Genomic DNA, 22,037 nt, shown 5'->3' with positions numbered 1-22,037 from the left:
CTTGGTCGTTAAACGTTAACATAAAACTAAATAAGTTCAAACTGTTAAAATACTATCTGGATGAAAAAGCTGTCTTAGACTATCGGTTTTCCTTATTGATCACACGCCCCAAACCGTCAAATTTGATTTGTACATGATAAATAAACCTTTGCTTCATAAACAATGCCTGCAGTAACATATACAGTACATGGAGACGGTAACACAAATCCCCATAATAGAGCGATGTGAAACAAATGCTTCTAAAACAGCTGCAATTTGAACAACGACTAGCTGTCGTAGCGTGCGAGTAGTTGGTAGCCGGCTCGCCAGCGCAACGCCGCCGCGGGTTGATAGTTTTAAATACCGCACATAAGTACAGACTCAAGTTATATATAGGTGCTTATAGGATGACAATCATGTATTCCCCGTCTATTGTGACATGCTTAAAAGAACATTAGTGTGCTCGTGGATTTACTTGACACTTGCCCCCACCCTAGCAGCGAAATATCAACATAACTCATAATGTTGTTGTTTTCATTCATCATGGCGTTGTGTGGTTGTAAAGTTTGATGCAGGGGTTGTAGGCCCAAATGAAACTTCATCTGTGTTAATTTTTAAAAATCCAAGCGAAACAAGTGAGAGCTAACCATTGCTTTCTTCCATAGAAGCGAACTCTTTTTTGATTGAAAAGATATAGAGATACAGGTCTATAGTTACATCGGCTAGTTGGTAATTTCACTTTTTTTGGGGGGGGGGGGGGGATGTGTGTCAAATTTGACAAGGCTATTTTCATCGTCAGAAATGAATGAGCCTAATTCAAAGGACTAATACAAGAACTAGTTTAGTTCGTCTGCAAAGTTTGTATCCGTTGCCTTAGAAATAGTCTCGTCAGTTTACATATATGCAAAGTTGCCTGATGTCGAAAGAAACACAAGACCCGTGCTTATCAGCGACTGAAAGGGGGGTTGTTGCGAGCGTGCGTACGGAGCAAGCAACCAAGTTATTTGTGTATGTAAGTAGGCCAGCACATGCCGAAGTTCGCACTACTCGAAACCTGTGTTTCGATTCTTTGACGAAACCCGGAGTCCAAACAACCCCCGAATGGAAACAAGAAAGGGAGGAGGAAGAAGTTTGAGATTAAACTGGCGATAATGATCAGCAGCTTTTGTGTGTATTGTTTTGGGGGTGTTACTCTCCGTCACCCGTGCCTTGTGTGGGGCCGTGAGCGGGGGACTGACAGGGTAGGGACAACCCCCTTCTCTTTGGGTTTCGTTGCCAGGGTGTGCTCTTCGATATGTGGCATGCCTGTTTATATGTGAAGATATAGAATTGGAAAAACCGTATCATTATGTTAACTCTGCCTTTGTAAAGGACTGTGTACCCAGTTAGTTAAACATGTGTACAGTGACGTCATGGTGAGGAAACCTGCATGGATTGAGTCCCGTTATCGTTATGTTTGACACAAATTCATAGGGGGAACATGTCCTGGCAAGTATAAACATTTTCTATGCGGTGATGTTTATTTTCACAGATGATAAAAATGCTTTGTTAGGGTTAACAAGTTTAAGGTATAGGTTTTAAATGAGCGGGTTGAAATGAATTTATAGTTAAGATTGTTTATTTTACTTTAACAGGCGTCCCTGAACAGCGCATTTGAGTTTCATGTTTACATGTCCTCAGCTGTTGTTTTAGTGGTCCGCAAACTCCGTGCTTGATGTTTTGGTTGAGGTTTTGGTTACAAAAATCTGCTGGTTGCTGTGGTTTGTTTTTGTTTTGAACTCAGTGCAGTTTTGGAAAGAGAGCAGCGTAACCTTTGGAAAACATGTTTGAAAGTAATATTTCATTATTTAGACATTTATTTATTAAATTAAGACGCTTGTAATTTCTAAGAAAATTAACCGTTTTCCAAACGTTGTTAAACATGTTTATCAATAAATGATAAGCCGATATGGACAATCAACGCGTTTGGTAAGCTTAAGATCCAACGTGGAATTTATATTTGGAAATCACAAATTGAATTCTACAAATGATGTTACAGTAGACCAAACTTAAAGTCATGCTATGTCATACATCATACATTTATAAACGAATAGACAAGTTGTACAATTTTTTTTTTTTTTCTTCTTCTGATGGCCAACTTTGAAAAATAGCTCATAAGTTTGTCCAGCACCGTTTTGTATGTGTAGTGTAATCGCCGTGCATGCTTTCACTCCAACAAGCACCTCAACAAACCACCTTTTTTAAAGAAAACACTGGACGACGGCAGCGATTTTTAAATGGGTATTTTGACTGTGTAATGCGGCATGATATACGGGCGACACCTCGTCTTTATTGACTGCAAGCGGTTCGTAAAGCTACACGTCGCACGAGGCTGGATGTGTTAAATTAGGCACGGTGGATCGGTAAAGCGGGCAGGGTACGCCGATAGCGACCGTTGGGCTGCTGGCGCGTTCTGGCATGCAATTCTAGTAGGAAGTGAATATCATATGATATCATTCACAAAGTTTTAATCAATGAATCCTTTTTTTCTAGTATTTCTGTAGCATGAAGTTGTCCAATATGTTTCTAAAAATACTACCTGTGACGATAGCAAAATAAATCATAAAGACAATGTCAAATTGGTTTCATTGAGTAACTTATGTTTGTCCATCACGACGTTATTAAAGGAACTTATGGTGTTTTCTTGCGAAGTAATGTTTCAAACGGAAACAATATAATACCAAGAAAATAGATCTGGGGTCTATAAAGCGTATATATCTATATAAGAAAGTAAGACTGTCGGTAAGATAGTCTCAAGTCTCCCCTTGGTTCTGGCAGAATTGCTCATAAGTTCTCAAGATTTGTTGTTCGTTCCACTTCATGCTTCATTTGCTATTCCTACATGTTGTCAATAAATTCATGATTCTGTGAAACCGGAGACTTACCACCGACAAACACAGTTGAAATGCTAAGCTTTAAAGGCAGTGGACACTATTGGCAATTACTCAAAATAATTATTAGCTTAAAACCTTTCTTGATGACGAGTAATGGGGAGAGATTGATAGTATAAAACACTGTGAGAAACGGCTCCCTCTGAAGTGCTATAGCTTTCGAGAAAGAAGTAATTTTCCACGAATTTGATTTCAAGACCTCAGATTTAGAACTTGAGGTCTCGAAATCAACCATCTAAACGCATACAACTTCGTGTGACAAGGGTGTTTTTTCTTTCATTATTATCTCGCAACTTCGACGACCAATTGAGCTCAAATTTTCACAGGTTTGTTATTTTATGCATAATGTTGAGATACACCAACTGTGAAGGCTAGTCTTTGACAATTACCACTGCCTTTAAATAGTCCACAACTAAAGGCGTAACTTTAATTTAGATCAAATTGTCAAAAGAATTGTATGGAACAATCAATCTATAAAGATTTAAACGTATGTGTGTGTGGTATGCAGAATGTTCTGGCATGTGTTATACAGCCACTCGGTTTTATACGGGTATTGCTTTTACTAATGACATTGGAATATAAACAGCTATACCGTTGAAAAAAACGTCAATGTGTTTTAGTAAAGCTTTGTTTACAAAGGAAACCGTTTCAGAGAAAGAGACTGTTTTTATACATGGATGTCAAGCTTTGATGCTATTAACTTTAATGTGGCTTCATTGACGTGTTTCTGAAAAGAAAAGAAAAAACTGTTATCCACTATGTTTGTATGTATTTGTTTATTTTGTTTTATTACATAGGCATGTGTTGTCAAAACGTATTGGACAATATGTATTAAAGTATAAACATAATCAATCTGGGTTTTTCCCCAGCAAAAATAACAATATTAATGATAACATAGTAACAATATAAAAAAGCTAATAAATAAATTCAAAGAAAGAAAGAAAGAAATATATAAATAAATAAATTAATGAATAAATAAATAAACAAGTAAACAAGTAAAACAAAAAACGAATTAATAAATAAATAAATAAATAAATAAATAAATAAATAAATCTATATATAAATATAATATAGTTGACAAATACATGAATATGAATAAATGCAACTAAGAATTGCGCAATACTTTCATCTGTTTACATTCCCGATGAATATTTTGAAAATACACAAGTTTAATTAACAAAACTTGATTTTTGAGCGAGTGTTTATCAAAGGCTGTCCCAGAGTGGTATAACTTTCAATCGCAGAATGCTACCCATTACAAAAATTGTAAATTTTATTTGTCCATAATATGTTTCCCTGAAATAATTATCATTTAAAGACAATGGACACTATTGGTAATTGTCAAAATCCAGTCTTCTCTCTTGGTGTATCTCAACATAAATAACAAACCTGTGAAAATTTTAGCTCGATTGGTCATCGGAGTTGCGAGATAATAATGAAAGAACACCCTCGTCGCACGAAGTTGTGTGCTTTCAGATGCTTGATTTTGAAATCAAATTCGTGGAAAATTACTTCTTTCTCGAAAACCACGTCACTTCAGAGGGAGCCGTTTCTCACAATGTTTTATACCATCAACCTCTCCCCATTACTCGTCACCAAGAAAGGTTTTATGCTAATAATTATTTTGAGTAAATACCAATAGTGTCCACTGCCTTTAAGTGTGACAGTGATATATTAATAATAATCATAGTGTTGAAGTAGCGCGAGTATCTACCGACAAGGTAGGCCTACTCAACTGAGTGTACAAACTTTCAGAAAGATATAGGTTATAATTGTTATAGCTTGTAAACTGGCGCCCAGAATTGTATTTCTAAGTTGGGGCTGTTTTCATCTTTTGTTTATTTGTTTTATATGGTATTTTGTTTATGTATCTCCTAGCAGTCTATTTTTGCAGGAAATTTAACGCGCGAAATGGAATTGTCATATTTCAAGGATGTTTTGGTACATCAATAGTTCAGTAGACTATACATGCCAATCATTCGTTACATTTGGTCTGTGTCTGCACTTCAATTAGATTTCTGCTACTCGAAGCTATGGTAAGTGCAACGCATCAGCTAGGTGAAGGTATACTTACCCCACTGTAAACTGATCAAACATGAGTCTCAGATAACGGTTATTGACTACCTGCAAGTATTCCTCACGCAAAACACCCCCGTCACAGTATACCCGCAATACTTCCAAATTCATATTAAATTGAAAGAAGTATTATCTTTTCACGATTACCAAAAAAAAAAAACCTAAAAGAAACAAAGAACGTTAACGACCACCTCGATGTTTTGTCCGTTCGTCAAATGACTTCCATTGTCTTACCAGTATCTTTAGATGTGTATTTCAAGATATGTGTCGTTTCCACGAAGAGTGTTGGAAATTTCCAGGTCTGCGGAAATGTTGAGATAGAGAAAGAGAAAACTCGAGATATTCTCCATGAAGGCAAACAAAACGGAGTAGAACCCCCAAATTGTTATAAGTGTCTTTCATATGTCAGTCTTGAATCGAAGTTATACGCAAGCCATCCTATAGACTTCTTAACATAATTGCCTTGTGGTTAAATAAACTATCTACCCAGTCTGAACACTTCTGAGCCAAATAACATAGTGCTGCTAAGCACACAACTTTGCTTGAGCGTGAAATTTCTTTCTTGAAAAAAAAATTTCAACGAACTTGTCAAATCTTGCGATTCATTTTGTATCTCAACTGGGCGGATAATTTGATGGATAATATAAACTACCACTTCCTTGGAGCGTATGGCAAGCCTGGAAGTACACGGATGCCTGTCTATGTTGCCCACAGTCTTGGCCTTGGTATCGGTGCCCCTTCAAACGTTTCCTAATAACTTAACGTTTTTTCCCGGGGAAATTCCCTTCCCCAAATGAAATTTCAGGCCTGCTTGCAAATCACGTTGTCACTAGTTACCCATCACACGATTAGAGGTGAGTTGAAAAGATTGTTTGCTTTAAAATATTATGCCAAGCAAAAGAAAACACAATAGTGTCCAAAGAGGAAAACAAATCCCCATAATTAAAAGAAAAAACTAAAAATAAAACAAGCAAAATTGCAACATCAAATCTAGGGGCTAGTAATATTCCAAGGAAACACACGCTTCGTTCATACAAGCTTTACATCAACCGAGGTTTTGATTTTCTCGGCGCATAAACGAATACTTTATCATAATTTCCAACTCAAATGCCTGCGTGATTTGTTTGCACTTACATTACGCTGTGATAAAATATTAACCTATATTGTTTGAAAAATTTACAAATCCTGTTGTTGATTTTCGCAGATAAATATATTTTAAAAAGTCAAATTTTGTTTCAAGGGGTCTTGTGAAACGACTTAATAAACCATTACGAGTAGTTAAAATACTCAAATGTCGTTGCATTTAACATGAACACGGAATCACAACAAAGTATCACCTTGGTTTCGTGAACAGTACCTGTTTTATTATTATTATCTACATCCTCATATTATGTGTCATTATCAAATGACGTCAGTACAAAGGTCCTTTAAATTTATATTATTTATATCATTCTAAAAGTGTCATCTCGACATTTGGACCCTAGTTAAAGATTTTACAAAAACAAATGACAGCAACAATCAATGGTTGCTGCCTTTTTATAATATGGGTATTTCAGGCTTGAGTAATAAATACGCGGAAAAATTAACATTTCGAATTCAAATTTGACAATAAAATTAACCCATGGAAATTGTCCCTTTATACAATGTCTCAATCAAAAAGTACAAGATTGCCCTAATAGGGACATGCATGTTTCAGTGCACAAACTTGGGACCCTTCATCTTATTTAAACGGTGACCATATTGGACTACTGAAAGCTATAAGGGAAATAACTCTTCAACAGACAGGAAAACAGATAACAAAATGACGTAGTCGTTTGTAGTAAAACAATTTTTTTAGCAATTTTACGTAACAAATAGTATTTTTTAAATGTTCTACTTATATCTTGTTCTGCATAATTGAGATTTCAGATGTCTTGTCTGACCCGAGCTGTGCAAGCGCAACCCCGATAACGAACGGTGAGTAAATTTGCCCAGGCGCCTGGTAAATTTACCGTGTTCTTTGTTGCATCGCAAAGGGCCAATTCATTGCATATAATATAGAACATGATTGGAGCTACCAGTACAAGGGACAACTTGACCTGAGGGGTACATATTGGTTTGTTGGGGAGGAAAGATAACTAGGCCAACACTGTGATGAGTTGACGGTTGCCTTAAAAACAGATCCACGTTAAGTCAAGATTGACAATTGCCTGATCTGGTTCTGATATCAAAACATGGCCTAGTTTTAGAATGCTACAATCACGGGTGGTACCAAGGAGCAAGATAGGTTACAAAACGGAAAAGTTGTGATAATGTGGTGTCAAACCCAGTACAAACCCCTCCTCACAAAAAAAGACAGAAAATAAGTGATTTATTTGTAATACTTGAATGTTAATTTATATAAAACAGTTTGAAACATCAATCGGGAAAACAACTTATACAAGGCCTATGAGAAACGGTTCCGAAACTTTCAGTACAAGCAACTCTAGTTTAAAAACAGATATGACAATAGAAAGAACTTGTTGGTAAGGAGGCCCGTTTGTGTAGAGCTTTGAAGGATACGTCCTTTTTCTTATGCATTATTTAGACAATTCCGTAATGTATGCTGTGGATCTTTTCAAACAAATGAAACATTATTTCATTGGTTAATGAACAACTTGTGTACAACACATTGGGTGTGAACAATTATAAAGACAGCCAAGTTTAGTCAGTTCTTGTAGTTTTGAACTCAATCAATGAGTTATTTTAACCCACTCTAACAAATAATGATGATAAATATATAATGATACCAATATTAAAACACAATACAAAAACAAACCAATGAAATAAGAAAGAAAAACAAAGATTTAAAAGAAAATCAAATAAAAGAGGTCTAAATTGATTTTGTTTTTTAAACTGCTGAACGAAACCAAATTATTTGAGGAAATTTTCCTGAAGATGCATCCCGTGATTTTATCTTTCTTATTGGAAATCCCAACAATCTCTAACCCATTTTGTTAGATTAAACTAGAAGGAGACTAAAAATATAAATAAATAAGTTGATAATACAAAAACGTTCGTTGGTTGTTATCAATTTGATTAGATATATTTCTGACCTGCAGTCAGTTAACAAATAGCTGCCATAGATGCAAAAAACAACAAGCATAATGTGGCGACGTGGCGTGATAATCTGATGTATCCGATGTTGTCGTTTTGAAAGAAGATCAAATCTCGGTGTTTTAGTAAGTCATGTCCAAACAAATGAATTAAAGTGTCGAATTTGATAAGCTATACAACATTTTGAATCAGAATGAATGTGTTGTCATCTGCAGTACCTTGATGTTTCACATTTTGTAAGCAATGTTCTCAATATGTTGATAAATTAAGTAGGCTACCACGGGAAAGGTGAGAAAACTAACTTGCTTGGCTTGAAATGATTACGGGCTGTAAATAATTATCTTGTAACTTCTTTCGTATATAACGTTTTTGTGTGTAGACCTTTGGGTGATATTTCTAACTGGACATAAACAGTGGGAAAGGGACAGAACAATAATAAATGAACAGAGTCGGTTCTCCGCTAAGTTTTCTTTCGGTAACCACTCATCAAAAAAAGAATAATGTTTGTTTTCCCAAAAGAAATATTTTTAAACTGTTTTCACAAACTCTTCTACAGACGTGCCCATGAAATACATTATTCCAAACAACAGTAATAAATTATAAGTTCTACTCTTTCTACACACCTGGTACGGGTTCTAAAAGTTAATTCTATAAAAAGAAAAAACAGCCACCGCCCTTCTGATCCCAATTAGTTCAAACAAAACAAAAAGTTTTTACTTGATAGGTAAAGCAGCGAAAATCAGACGTTAATTTCAGGCTGAAATAAGTTCACGCTGGACACATACACGATAGACTCACCTCACCGCAGAGACTAAACTCATCCCAAGTTGTACAAAAACTACACAGAGTGTTTTGATTCCATCATCTGATCAAAGTTTGGCATTCTTGAAACTCTCTTACGAATGTTTCATAATAATAGTATCTGCTTATAATTATAGATACAGTAATGTTACTATGATAACATGTCACCACGCCGTAGTTTCAGAAAATGTTTGGACTCAAATACTCGCGCTCTCACTGGGAGTTCAAACCACCAACCGAATTCGAGGTATTGGGTGGTAAATTGTTTTTTGGTATTATAAAAAAAAAATCAGTTTTTAGTTTTCAACCATTCCAGGGTTACACGGAAAACTAAGAGTTCATATCGAGCTATTTAAAAACGATTATTGTCACCATGTTCTGCCGTGCAAAAGGAACGGTGCGGCTGAGGACATGTTGGTACCATTCATTGAATGGTAAGGGTTCATTGCTACGGGTTGATGGTGCGGGGAATGGGATGAAGTTACCCCCTGCCCCGTGTTAGCGCTGACACCATGTCCGCTGCAAGACGACGTGGAATTCACCGGTACTTGCTTATGAACTGACGGAGTCAGGTGAGCCTGTTGTTGTACGGTCGATGAGATTTGATGTGACGGTACGTGATGGGCACTCGGCATGGTGTTACCGTGGTCGCTACCCGTGCTGTGGGCATCATCTCCGAGTTGAGGACTCGCACTGTCCTGTGCCGAACCACCGCTGCTGCTGCCGTTGGACGAGCCGTTACACGGCTTCCCGTCTTTGACCAGAACGGGGACAGCTACACGTCTTGGTGACTGATGACAAACACTATTGTTGTCTGCCATGTTCTTCTCCTTGGTCTGTCTCTTCATCTTGTACCTATGGTTCTGGAACCAGATCTTGACCTGGGTTGGTGTGAGATTAATGAGGCTAGCTAGGTGCTCCCGCTCTGGGGCTGAGAGGTACTTTTGTTGTTTGAAGCGACGCTCTAGTTCGTAGACTTGGGCTTGAGAGAAGAGCACCCGTCGCTTACGACGCTGAGCAGATGGCAACATTGGCTTGGATAGATCGCCACCGAGGCCCGGCATACTCATGTTCATATTCATATTCATATTCATGTTCATGTTCATGTTCATATTCATTGGAGAGGCTGGATTCATCAAGCGAGAGACTGTTTTAAAAAAAAAAGAACAGAACAGAAAAGAACCGGTTTAATTGGCTATTTTAATTTAACAGTTAGATTATTAAAGTGTTGACAGTACACGAAGAAAGTTCGGTAACCATTTGATTTCGTTAATGTCAATAATGGCAATGAATTTAAATAGTGTTCGGAACATAATGTTCAAATAACAATTTAGAAAACTTTTAATCTATTTTGGATAAATAATTCAGACATGAAGTTGCCAAGACAAATAAATAAAGTATTAACTCATTGGTCTGAGAAATTTAAAGTGTTTGACAGACGCTGCATCTAACATAAAATGGCATGAGATGAAGTATTAGATAAATGCAATATAAGAAACAACTCGGGTATGGTTTGGCATCTAAACATAAACATTACAGAAACATTTTCATGGTACATCAAACAATTTGGATTGAATCTAGCAGTTGGGAAAACCCTCCTAGCTCGCTATAGGGCACTGAGAGGCTAATACCATAACATCAGCGAGGGGTTTGTTAAAAGGACCAAAGACAAGTGATAGTGTTCCACTCATCTGGCAATCTCAACTCCTCTCATACTCTCCTCGTAACCACACTAGAGAAGGAACAAGCACCATTTTGAAGATGGCAAAAGAGGCTTGGGTTTAATGTTCTCCCCCAAGTATCTGGATTGGAGGGGTGCTCTTGCTTAGCCCCTGGAGGAATCTTATGAGAGATGTCATCCAGTCAGGGGGTTGGGTCACTTTGAAGTGACGTTTGGGGTGAAGATGGGAATGCGTCTACAAAGCTATCTAGTTTACATTTATCTGTTGAACCAACATCGAGCGGTAAAGGGTTGCGATTGTACAATTACAGACGTGTTTTATGTGTCTTTTAAGTGGTTGTGTGTTTTACTTACTTGAAAATCTTGGGTCCGGGTTAGCGCCGTACCAGCTCGAAGCCGATTGCCGAACATGCTCGTTGTAGTGGGAGAGTTCTCCGACGGACCCGTTGCAGTACGTGGTCCCGAGAGGCGGATGGGAAAGCTGAGGGACGTGCATGTGGTACGGGTTGCTCACGGGTACGTTCATAGACGACTGCATGTTCTGTGAGTGTTGCGGGCTACGGTAGGTGGGCTGCATGGTGGTCATGAAGTTCCCACTTGGATCCAGCATGGATTTCCTGTAGCCAAATTCCTCTAGCGGACTCAGGATGTCTGTGACCGAGAATGGAGTCGAATGTGTCTTGGGGCTCAATGACATGACTTGCCGGCGCGGAGCGGGCAGCGAACGGGATCGACGAAACTCGACCACTCACTCCCGGTGTGTCCCTGGTTAGTAGATTAGCTTAGAGTGGATCAGCGCTGGTTTTTATCTTGCTTGAGTCTCCTTGCACGATACGTGTGTGTGTGTGATGACGGTGGGTGAATTCCCCCCGTGCTCAGTACTCACTCACGTATTGTGGATGGATGGATGGACCGGCCCACGTCAAGAACTACCACACTGCATACTTGAACGGGCTGTTTACTATCACCATCAGTTAGCTGCAGGGTCTGGTTGGGTGGCGCTGTAACGCTGCGGGCGATATACTCGGCTTTACTGCATTGCCCCGTTGATGCGGTGGCTAAGTGGGCGTGACCGCTCTATTATAAATACACGCATTTAAATAAGATGACGGTGACATGTCACGCGGGACGCCATTGGTGCTCTACATGTGATGACATGATTGACATCGTCATTGATTTACGGAACGTGTGGCCATCCGTTGGTTCAACTGAACACCCCTGTTTAGGATCTCCTTCACTACCCGATACGTCAAACAAATAATGATGGTACCTCATACTTGATATTGGAATCTCATTTCTACCTCTTACTCTCTACCCGAAAAAAATTCCGCGACTGTTTTGTCTCTTAATTAGTCCCGTTCACACTCAGCAGCGACTCTAAAGTTAAAGGGACACACCGGCTCACCGTTTACGCAATTTAGGGGTGTAGAATCATAAATAATGTTTTTATAGATGGTTGCTGTAAAAAAAAAATCATCATACCTGTTGATATTATAGCGTAACTTGAAGGAACGTAAGCGTAGCTGAGTATCTGCGTAGCTTGGAACAGAACCAATTCAAAAATTCAATTTTTTTTGACAAAATAATGCTATGATGAATTTTTTTTTTATCATTATTTTTGTTTCAACCTTTTACAAAATTCTTATTCCTCTGTCCGTTTTTTGTTATCCTTTTTTCTTCTTTGTAAAACATTTTTGAGCTACTCACACAATAACACTGTCAATGTAACACAATGCGGTATTCCTAAGTTTAGACATAATCAATCTTTTTTAATTACCGGAAAACTAACAAAAAGAAACTAGGAGCCATGAAACAAAACAGAGCATTATGCGATCATAAGAAATAACGGAGGTGTACCGACTGACAAACCCACGATGACAAACATGTACTTTGATGTTTGGCCCCCAACCCCTTCCAAGCTAACGGCGAGACCCGCACGCTTGGAGTTCATAGCGCCTGGGATTACACCTCCAGCCCCCCACGAGACACGGCATGTGCGGTACGGTGTAAGCCCCGAGGCTTACGTTCTGATTGCTCCACGTCGTGGGGCCATATAACAAGCTTCCGTTACACGGACTCTTTGAATGCGAATCTTACGTTAGATTTTTCACCATTACATGTATTTACATTTTGTAGCGATAATTTGAATACATGATCTTTTTCGTCAATTATTCGTTAATAATTTTGTAAACAAAATATTTAAATTTGGTTTGGTAAGTTACTTTTAGACGGCTGGAAGTAAAACTAGCTCGGAAGGTCACGTGATTGTTTGTACCACTTTTTGGTTAGAACAATCACGCGACCTGCGTTTTTGTCTTAAAATGCTCAAAATAGGCTAAATTTGATGATTTGTTTTAAGGACTGTCCTTTTTCATTCCTGCAAGACCGTTGAAGTCATATCTTAGTCTATTTTGTAGCCCAAATAGCCCAATTGTGCCGGTGTGTCCCTGTAAAAGAAAAGTGTATTGGTCAACCGTGAAGCTATATATGGTACCACTAACAGTCGTAATACAATATAGGCTGCATACTCAGGTATACTTACACACAGCACAGTGTATATATTTTGTGTGATGTTAGGGTGCTTAGCCATGGAGTGTTCACTTAAACTATATCGTCACAGCGAAGTAGTTTTGCAATAAGAGCAGAGCGGTTCCTCTCCACACATCGTAGGATGGTTCTTTCCCCACACTCTGAAGAATACAAGCGATCAAAGTGACGGGTAAATAAAGTAGTCTTGCGAGCCGACGATGGCGCACTATGTGCAGAAATCTAATCACGCTTTAAATGCGCGAGATAGTGTTACCCACACTTGAATATTTTAATATTTGCACTTGGCCACTTCACGCGGGAAAATACTTCTCTTCAACGCAAAAAGTAGATGGATTTTCCCCCTATATCTTTTACTGCGGTTAACATTTGATACGATGTGGTGATATTTTTTTTCCTTCTAAAGGACATCACTATCGCCTTTCGCCATTGCTGGCCAAGGTGTGTTTTACGATCCAACTAGAGGTTTTTGCCCTTCAAGTAATTTAATGGAAACCTTCCCCAAAGAGAGAGATTACGAATAGTTGTTATTGTGTTATTTTAAGGAACATAGAGTCATACAGTGATTGATATGAAACCACTAAAACTTAGTTTGTGTTGTGTATCAAACACAATGTTCTGAGACTGATGCGGTTGCATGAAACTATTCAAATTGTGTAACCAGACATAATATTCATTTTACTTATTTCCAATTTTGTTTTTCCTTGGCAAAAAAAAGTGCAATTGACCAGCCTGACAAAAGTCTACACCATGTTTACATTGTTTAGGTCAGCCCTTTATGTGCTCATTAAAATTTGCCAACTGTTTCCAGGGACCACATATCATACCTGCCAACGTATTTCATAACTATTAAGAATCTACAAATTCACTCTTGCCCAGGCATGATGTTCTTCTTACTGTTATCTGATTTCCGAACTTGTTCCCCTCAAAAATGTCTTTTAAAGTTTTATTTTATATGCTGGAAAATATCTATAAAATCCTATACTTAGTATACATGTGGGCAAGCCCTTGTACTCAACGTCAACTTATATGCCTGCTTTTGCCCTTCCACGTGAGGGACTCTTTTTACCTATAACAGTGATAAATTGAATTGTCCTAAACGAAGCAAAATTGCCATCCAGAGTGAAACACGAACACATTATCATTGCAATTGTTCTGAAGTAAACATAGTTATACAGGGCCTACTTCCGAACCTGTTAGTTTTAGATGATAAATATCCACCAAGGGCTTTTTCATGTTTAATAGAACATGACCGTCTCACTTGTAAGTATTAAGGCTAAGCCTAATATACTTTTATTTGATGAGCTTCGGTATAATAAAAAATAGTGTGTTCCGGTCTCTATGTTAGTTCATTCCCATGATTTGTCCACCAAATGATTTATAAAATAAACGAAGTTATAAAGACTTTTACTTTCTAGCTCAAGGTTACCGAGGTATATATGCCCCCATTATGCCCGCATGTTTACAAGGTCTCACAGGCTTTATTTATTTTATTGTCGAGACCAATAGCGGATGAATCAACAATTACAGAAATCAACATCTCAATTGTTACATCTCATTGAACAAGAACATGTTAAATCAGTTTCTTACAAAATCTTTAGCGAGAAAGAACAAAAGTAGGATGATTATTTTAAGGTTGTCCTTCTCTTTCCATTTGCTCTTTTATTTTAAGTTAATTATACAATTAAAATTTGCATACTGGAATGATGGGAAGACCAAGGTTGTTTTTGTATTTTCTTTGTTTAATTGTTTTTGTTATGTAAAATATATCTATTACATAATTTAGACTGTTAGTTGCCGTTACCTTTAATCATCACCAATGTGTAAATTGCATTATATGTTTATTAGCCTATACATCTAATATTCATCAACATCTCAGATTGCTATATGCAGGACCATTTTATTGGTATTGGTCTTTAGTAAAGTGCAGGTGATGGTACATAATAAAAGCATCCACCAGTACGCACAGCAATAAAAAGTTTGAATGAATAATATAGTCAACCCCAAAATCATTTACAAATTTACCCAGTCAGTCTCCCTTGTGGTTTATATTGATATCTGAAACAAAAAGTCGCATCCCCTTAAGGTGATCCCTAGCTGCCGCTTCCCAGGTTGTATCGTAATTTGGGTGTGATCCCTGGCTACACGGCAGTTAACGGTTGTATGGCTTCTGACTGGCACCCCCGAACAAACATAGTGACAAAATAGGGACACCGCAAATATAGGGCTAGATAGCTCAGTTGGTAGAGCGCCGGCACGTTAATCCGGAGGTCGTTGGTTCCAATCCCACTCTAATCAATTCTTTGTTAAACCCAAAAATCATTGAATAATATAGTATCCAATCTATAAACGCATCAATGTTATATAGTCCTATAATTGTTTTAAGAATCGCGTTATAGATGATCCGGGTGAAAGATACTGGTTGTAGGAACTTGGGGAGTCGCACGGGCTGCCCCGGTTCGAGATGGGTCTCTAACCCCCCCCCCCCCCCCCCCGGTTCATGATGGGTCTCTGCTCCCCCTGGTTCGAGAGGAGTCTCTACACCCCCCCCCCCCCCCGGTTCGAGATGGGTCTCTACTCCCCTGTTCGAGATGGGTTTCTATTCAGCATTGGAAAACAGGAAGATTGTGCCTGAAATGATGGCCTGAATTGTATAGAAGAGCACGTGGACCCGAGCACTATGCTCACACAATGTAGTCACTAATGATGTCCCCCTGGTCAGTTATGCATGGCGTTGGTTCCTGTTCTCAATCCGGAGATTGTCTGGACCTTACAATTCTACCGGGTACTTGCCACTGATTTCATCGGAACAGGACATGACCCGAGGAGTTGTTTTCATAAAATCATAAAAGGCAAACGACCCGCTAGGGTGTATGCGCGCCACCATCAATGCGGTAATTTTATACACTTTTATTTTCTAATTTCATCTCTGACTGCACGCAAGAAAAATTAATAAAAAATGCCATACGAGTTGCCTGGGTCAGATTTCGGGTGGAATTTCAGTCTTACGTTTTTCTTTCTCAGGATGATCAGAACCTGCAGGGTTTGGCCCCCGTGAGTCTTAGAAGTCGTATTGTTGGTGTTTCTCATGCGACTCGTTGTAGTGATGATGGTAGTGTCCGCCGGGGCCGAACCACGGCCGAGTCTCTCCCCCGTTAGATCGCCCGGGAGATGCTCCGAGGCGTGTGGTATACATACAGCAGGAAATGACTGGCGTTTGCCATCCGTTCGAGCCGTGCCTGCCCCGGCTTCCGATCTCGAGCCCCGGGCCGCCGTGACGGACGGACGGTCGGTCAGCTAGCTCGGCGTTATGCTGGAGAAACTGAGAGGTTTCCCATTTCGGTGGACATAATTACCTCGCTAAATTAATGGGTTTCTTGGTTTCTTTCTGTCTTTACTTATTTTATAGAACATTTGAAAATAAATGAAATTATAGTTTCGTGGTTTAGGAGGTGTATTTGAAAATACAACTGTAACACATTCCGTTGACTTAACATTGTCATTCGAGTAAAAATTAATCAAATTGTGTTAGGCGAATCGACATAATGTTTGCATTTATGGCATGAATTTGTAATATACATATTTGCCTTAGGCCTATATTATTTGATTATAATGATTTTTGAGATATACTAATCACATCTCAAGTGCCGCCCGGGTGAACTGATAACAATGTCTTTTAGAACAAACCACAATTTGACGATGACAAGAAAACACTATTTACTCTCTAATGCTTGATGTCACAACTCCTTTTTTCAGTTTTAAATCTACTTGGCTTTCTTTCTGCCCCACTTTCTTATTGTTTGAGGATTGCTACATGAGATATTCTTATATCTTAGAGCACTAATCATTCTTAAAACACATTTGAAACTTAACTCTGACTGGTCAACCCCAGGTGACAACACATAATAAATCCTTCCGTTTCATCAAAGTTTCAAGCCTCCTTGCTATGTATAATGATTGACACGTCACCTACGGGACTCTTGTCAGATAGAACACCCAAATTGCGATTCGTCAATAGGCTCTTTATCAAATTAAACTGTGACATCCACTGGTGTTACCCGCAATCGCACACCACATAAACCACCCTTTCTTTTTCCCCAGCGACTGAAAACACACCCAGAGGATCACAGAAGCTAAGGTCCGCGTAATTCGGTGGCAAGAGCGGTAGCCACCTATTATCAACCATAAGACTATTGACAAACAGCTTTAAGAGGAAATTCCTTTCAAGTGTAAATACACAGCAATTAAGAAGTCGAAAAGGTGTCAAAAATAAAGCGGCATAATTGATTTTTCTCCCTCCGTCTTTACGAGGCAAGCGATTCGCTTTATTAAGAACATAGATCATAGAACAATGACATAACAGAGTGGTCTTCGTAATGGCGAATGGCGGTGTTGGAATAAACAATGATCTTTCGTGGTGCTGTATCAGATGGGTATACATGTAGAAGCCAGGGGTAGAATTAGAAGAAAAAAACTCCACGGTAAACCTGTATACCACGTTGTGTGGTATGTGTTCTTTGATTGTATATTCTGTCCCGTTCATCAACACACATCAGTCTATAACACAATTAACTATTTGTTTAATCTTTCGGCCCTTCTTTTCTATATCTTAAGTCCATTGAGGCAAACTTTACACAGGTGTGCGATAAAAGGGGGGTACTACCCAACCCGCTTCACCACGTACTTAACATTTACCCACACCATTCAGGGCTCAGTGTTCTGGTATTGTGGGTGGGATTTACCGAGGTGCGAATGGGTCCGCCCCATGAACAGTTACCCCCTCTGTATAATGTGCTCAATTACGGACATTAAGTTCATTAGCAAGTCTCTCCCGGATTTAAAGAAGGATTTTGAGGTTTGGTGTTAAGCGTTGCTGATTGACAGTCTTTTCTCTAATGCTGAATGATGGACAGTTCGGTGAGCTTAAGGTGGATTGAGCGAACTTGGATGGAATTTTATGTTGCAAGGTTGATCATGGAGGAAGAAAGTAGATTCATACTTAAAAGCTATATTAAGACGCACAGACCTTCTTGGCTGTTGTAATACGAGTAAAACCTTGAGATTTGCCCCATACAATATTAATTGACAGCAATGGTGCAAATTCGCGTGTCCGAACAATGCGTTTTCTTTACTTTGTAACTTAATTTTAATTCACATAGAAAAACCCAAACGTATAAATGGAAATGTGGATACTATTTATACAATTTGTTCGCAAAAAAATTTCCCACCTGTGCATAGAAGACGTCTCTATATAAGGGAAAATAAACAGTTCAAATAAGTTGCGTTGTAAACACTAACCATGGAGGTAGAACTTTTACAATTTACAATTGCAGTAAACGCCAGGATTGATAATTTCACACACACTATAAGTCCTCTTTTTCAAACTAGATTTAAAAAGTACCTCTTTTAGTATTATAGGTGATACACTATAACTGTCGTGTTTGACACCATGGACATTGTCACAAAAGAGAGCATAAGAAATGCACCATGTAGTGTTTAAATAACACCGTGTGTGATGGCAGAAATTAGTGTTATTTTGACACTAATGATGCTTTTAATATTTGTTTTTGTAAACCATACAGTTTTTGCAGTAGTTCTATGTGTTTATCAAATGAGGGGAAAACACTTTAATAAAATTAAACATGACTGAAAATGGCACACATTTGCTTGCCGAAAATAAAACACCATGACATTGATGAGAAGAAGAAAAACAATTCCAAAACTAAAAGTAGTTGTGGTCTTTTAGATATGTTGGTGTATATTTTATGTAAAGCTTTATATCCGAGACGACACTGAGGATAACTGCTTCGCTTAGAAATTTAGCAGCCTTGCTTATTCGTTACTAGCGTTATCTGACGTCACACTTCGAGGCTCGTGAATAACACCAGAGAGTGCAGAGACCTGCCTCCAGACTGGAGTGCACTTTCACCTTTGACCTTCATTCATTTTCCATGGAGATACGCAGTCAAATTCCATTGCGGTCGTGACAGCAGTGTACTGTTTGGGCATGGGAAGCCCATGTCACTGCACGTATCTAATGATATCATTGTATCAAATGGAATCATTGGATCTCTGATATCAGGGAACTAAGACAGGAGCCCAGTAAAATATTTCGTTACCAGATATGGTTCACTTTGCAGGCACTGTTGTGAGAGGGAGGGCGCTGTTGGTACTCATCGTCATCGTCATTCAGCCAAAGTCTAAACCTTAGCAGTAAAAACAAACTTTAAAAAAGAGCTCTACCTTGTTGACTTTTGTTTCACATTGACGATAAGGTCGTCCTATGATTAACAATCGTTGATGCACAATCGTTGAAACTACGACTCGCAGTGCGTATCAATATGAGTACTAATTAATATAGTCTTATAGACCTGTAACATAATTAGTCAGTGGCAACAATACAAATGTATTGTTAGTACACATTATTTTTAGTAAAGTAGTCGTACGGTTTACTAGTACAGTAATTGTAAGTTCATTTTTGCCGGTATACAAGAAAGAGACAGAGAATATAACTCTGTGGAGTAACTGCACTTTTATTGTTGCGCGGTATTTCTTTCTTGCATGATCCATCAAATTAGAGCGACAACAATATCATTCTGGGTCATTAAAGCGGCGGCGTGTTCACGCCTGCTTTTGCATGAATGGTATCAGGACGATGGAGTGTAAAGCCGCCTTTAGAAACAAGACACGAGTCCTAGATTTGTATCAATCAATGTCATGTATGATTTCACGCCACAAACCAAGGAGCAAATACGGCTAGACAATGTATTTTATTTCTCTTTCCCATTTGGTTCACACTGTTGGCTGTAGCTGTACTAATCGTATAATCTTTATCATCACACCATCGTCATCATATACATTTATCATTGTCAGAAGCCCGCCGTTGTGTACGGCGCGCGACCAGATTGAATGATCACTGCTAGCTCCAGAGAAATTAATTTGGAATTGGGAGTGGCCGCTGATAGCTCGTGGACTCTCAATAGAATTAAACATATTGAATGAACATAAATAGAACAAGGTTGTGTTTAGGCATTATGTGAAGACCTACTCGCAAAGTGCAGAACCGTATACCTTCTCAATATGGGAGGTTCTATGACGATGCGATTGTTTGTTATGCTGTTGTTGTTGTTGTTGTTGTTGTTGTTGTTGTTGTTGTTGTTGTTAATGTCAATGTTACCGTTGTCGTCATCATCGTTGTTGTTGTTAGTGTTGTTGTTGTTGTTTTTCTTGTTTTGTTGTTGTTTTGTCGGGGTTCACAAAACCTACTTTAACTTATCTTCATTAACTCCCTTTTTTTAGTTGTCTGTTTCAAATTAAGGTGGTTGCTAGTTTCATTAATTTATTTGTTTGGTTAATTTGGCTTGTTTGATTGTGTTGTTGTTGTTTGTACTGGGGGACATAAACCAAGCTGTTTTAGACTTGTTTGTAACGATGTCGTGTCAGTAATGAAACAGACAACGATGGTATAGCTTCGACATGATGGTGTATTGAGGGTTGATATCGATTATGCTCTCCGTGAACACTGTTGACTAAGATTTCTTAAGAACTTCAAAATAAGTGATAAATTTGAATGATTTTAATCTTTCAAAAAAGTTTTTTTCTCGGTTCTAATGACAAAAAAAGCAATAATATTTCTTGCTCATGTGTCAGTGCCCTGTGTGAGGTACTCGTGTGTCCCCACATTCAAACTGGGCATTGTGACGAATGTTATTGATTATATACTTGTAATCTCCACTGTCCCAACCAGTAGCAAACCACGCGCCTAAGGTGAACAAACAGAAGTGACGGATGTGATTAATTAAGAAAACGAACCTTTTAACAGAAATTATGCAAACGAGCTGCCTGTGTGTAGTGGTGCTCCCTAGAGGCGATGGAGCCGAGCGTGGCTGCACCAGCGTTGAATGGGGTTTGGTAGGCGATATGAACAGAGCCACAATGAGCCAATCCGTACGGTGGTTTTAAAGTTACATGCAGCAACAATATTGGCCGCTTCAATCGAGACGCTGGTTATCTGTCTCCGGAGTATGGTAGGTCTGGGCCCTGAGGCTGTACATGAGCGATCTGTTGGTGTTTCTGGCTAGTATTAGACAATACTATAACAGTTATATATCCCCAGCAACAGATCTCTTAAGGCAAGAATGTACCAAACAAATGAAGAAGAATAAAATACGATAGTCATGAAATTATTGGTGCATGAGGCAGCCACGCTCATTATAACAAAACACATGTCGGCTCGAGTCTTTCAATTTGGATTTACAGGATCGTACACATTGAAACTAAAGTCCCCGTAAGACATGGGAAACAAAAATATTTAAACTGCCCAGTTAATATATCGATACTCAGCCTGGATTACCCCCCTTTGTTACCCTTACTGGCACGGCATTAAGAAAAATGACATGCGATATGTTTATATACTTAGCCGAGAACTTAAGTGCAACAATCACAAATTAATTTACCGTCTTGGCAGAATGAGGCCAGCGGCATAATGTTTCCATGCAGCACAATAAAAAGTGGCTCTTAACAAAAGCGCATGCATCAACAAAAATAACACAACTTTAGGAAACCCCAAATGAAAAAAAATATAAATAGAGAAATAAAAGCTAGATCGCTCGCTCCTTTGCTGTCTCTCAGCTCCTCGACGGAGATCTACTTTCAGCACCGTCTAACTCACTAAGGAGGACTCTCCAAAAACCTGTATTTGTTTTCGCCATCGTTTTATAAACTATCGATTCGTCTTTTGTCAAGAAATTAACATTTCAATAATCCTGGGCAATTGGAAGGGTGGGTAGTGGTAGGGGGACCCGAGTTAGTCTTTCTCAATGCGTTTTCAATTAAGGCTCTCTGGGTCTAGCGTGCACCGGGCACTCTGTGTTTACTCTCCCCGGCTGACAACTCCTCTTGCACGGCCAAAAGCCACCGCGACACGAACGCTTTCCTTTCAGCTGAAC

At 38.8% G+C, this 22,037-nt stretch overlaps 1 protein-coding gene across 1 annotated transcript; it reads right to left on the bottom strand.

Moving 5' to 3' along the window:
• Positions 1-7,790: 7,790 nt before the first annotated feature.
• Positions 7,791-11,510, bottom strand: LOC117294885 (thyroid transcription factor 1-like). The gene is made up of 2 exons (XM_033777436.1): positions 10,897-11,510; positions 7,791-10,008 (listed from the first exon to the last, which is right to left on the bottom strand). The coding sequence occupies exons 1-2, from the start codon at positions 11,237-11,239 to the stop codon at positions 9,230-9,232; spliced, it is 1,122 nt and encodes a 373-aa protein (XP_033633327.1). The 5' UTR covers positions 11,240-11,510; the 3' UTR covers positions 7,791-9,229.
• Between the last annotated feature and the right edge of the window lie 10,527 nt (positions 11,511-22,037).

Source organism: Asterias rubens, chromosome 1, assembly GCF_902459465.1.
Source record: "Asterias rubens chromosome 1, eAstRub1.3, whole genome shotgun sequence".
Taxonomy (NCBI): domain Eukaryota; kingdom Metazoa; phylum Echinodermata; class Asteroidea; order Forcipulatida; family Asteriidae; genus Asterias; species Asterias rubens.
The sequence above is the reverse complement of the archived record's forward strand: the minus strand, read 5'-3'. Positions and strand labels throughout refer to the sequence as shown.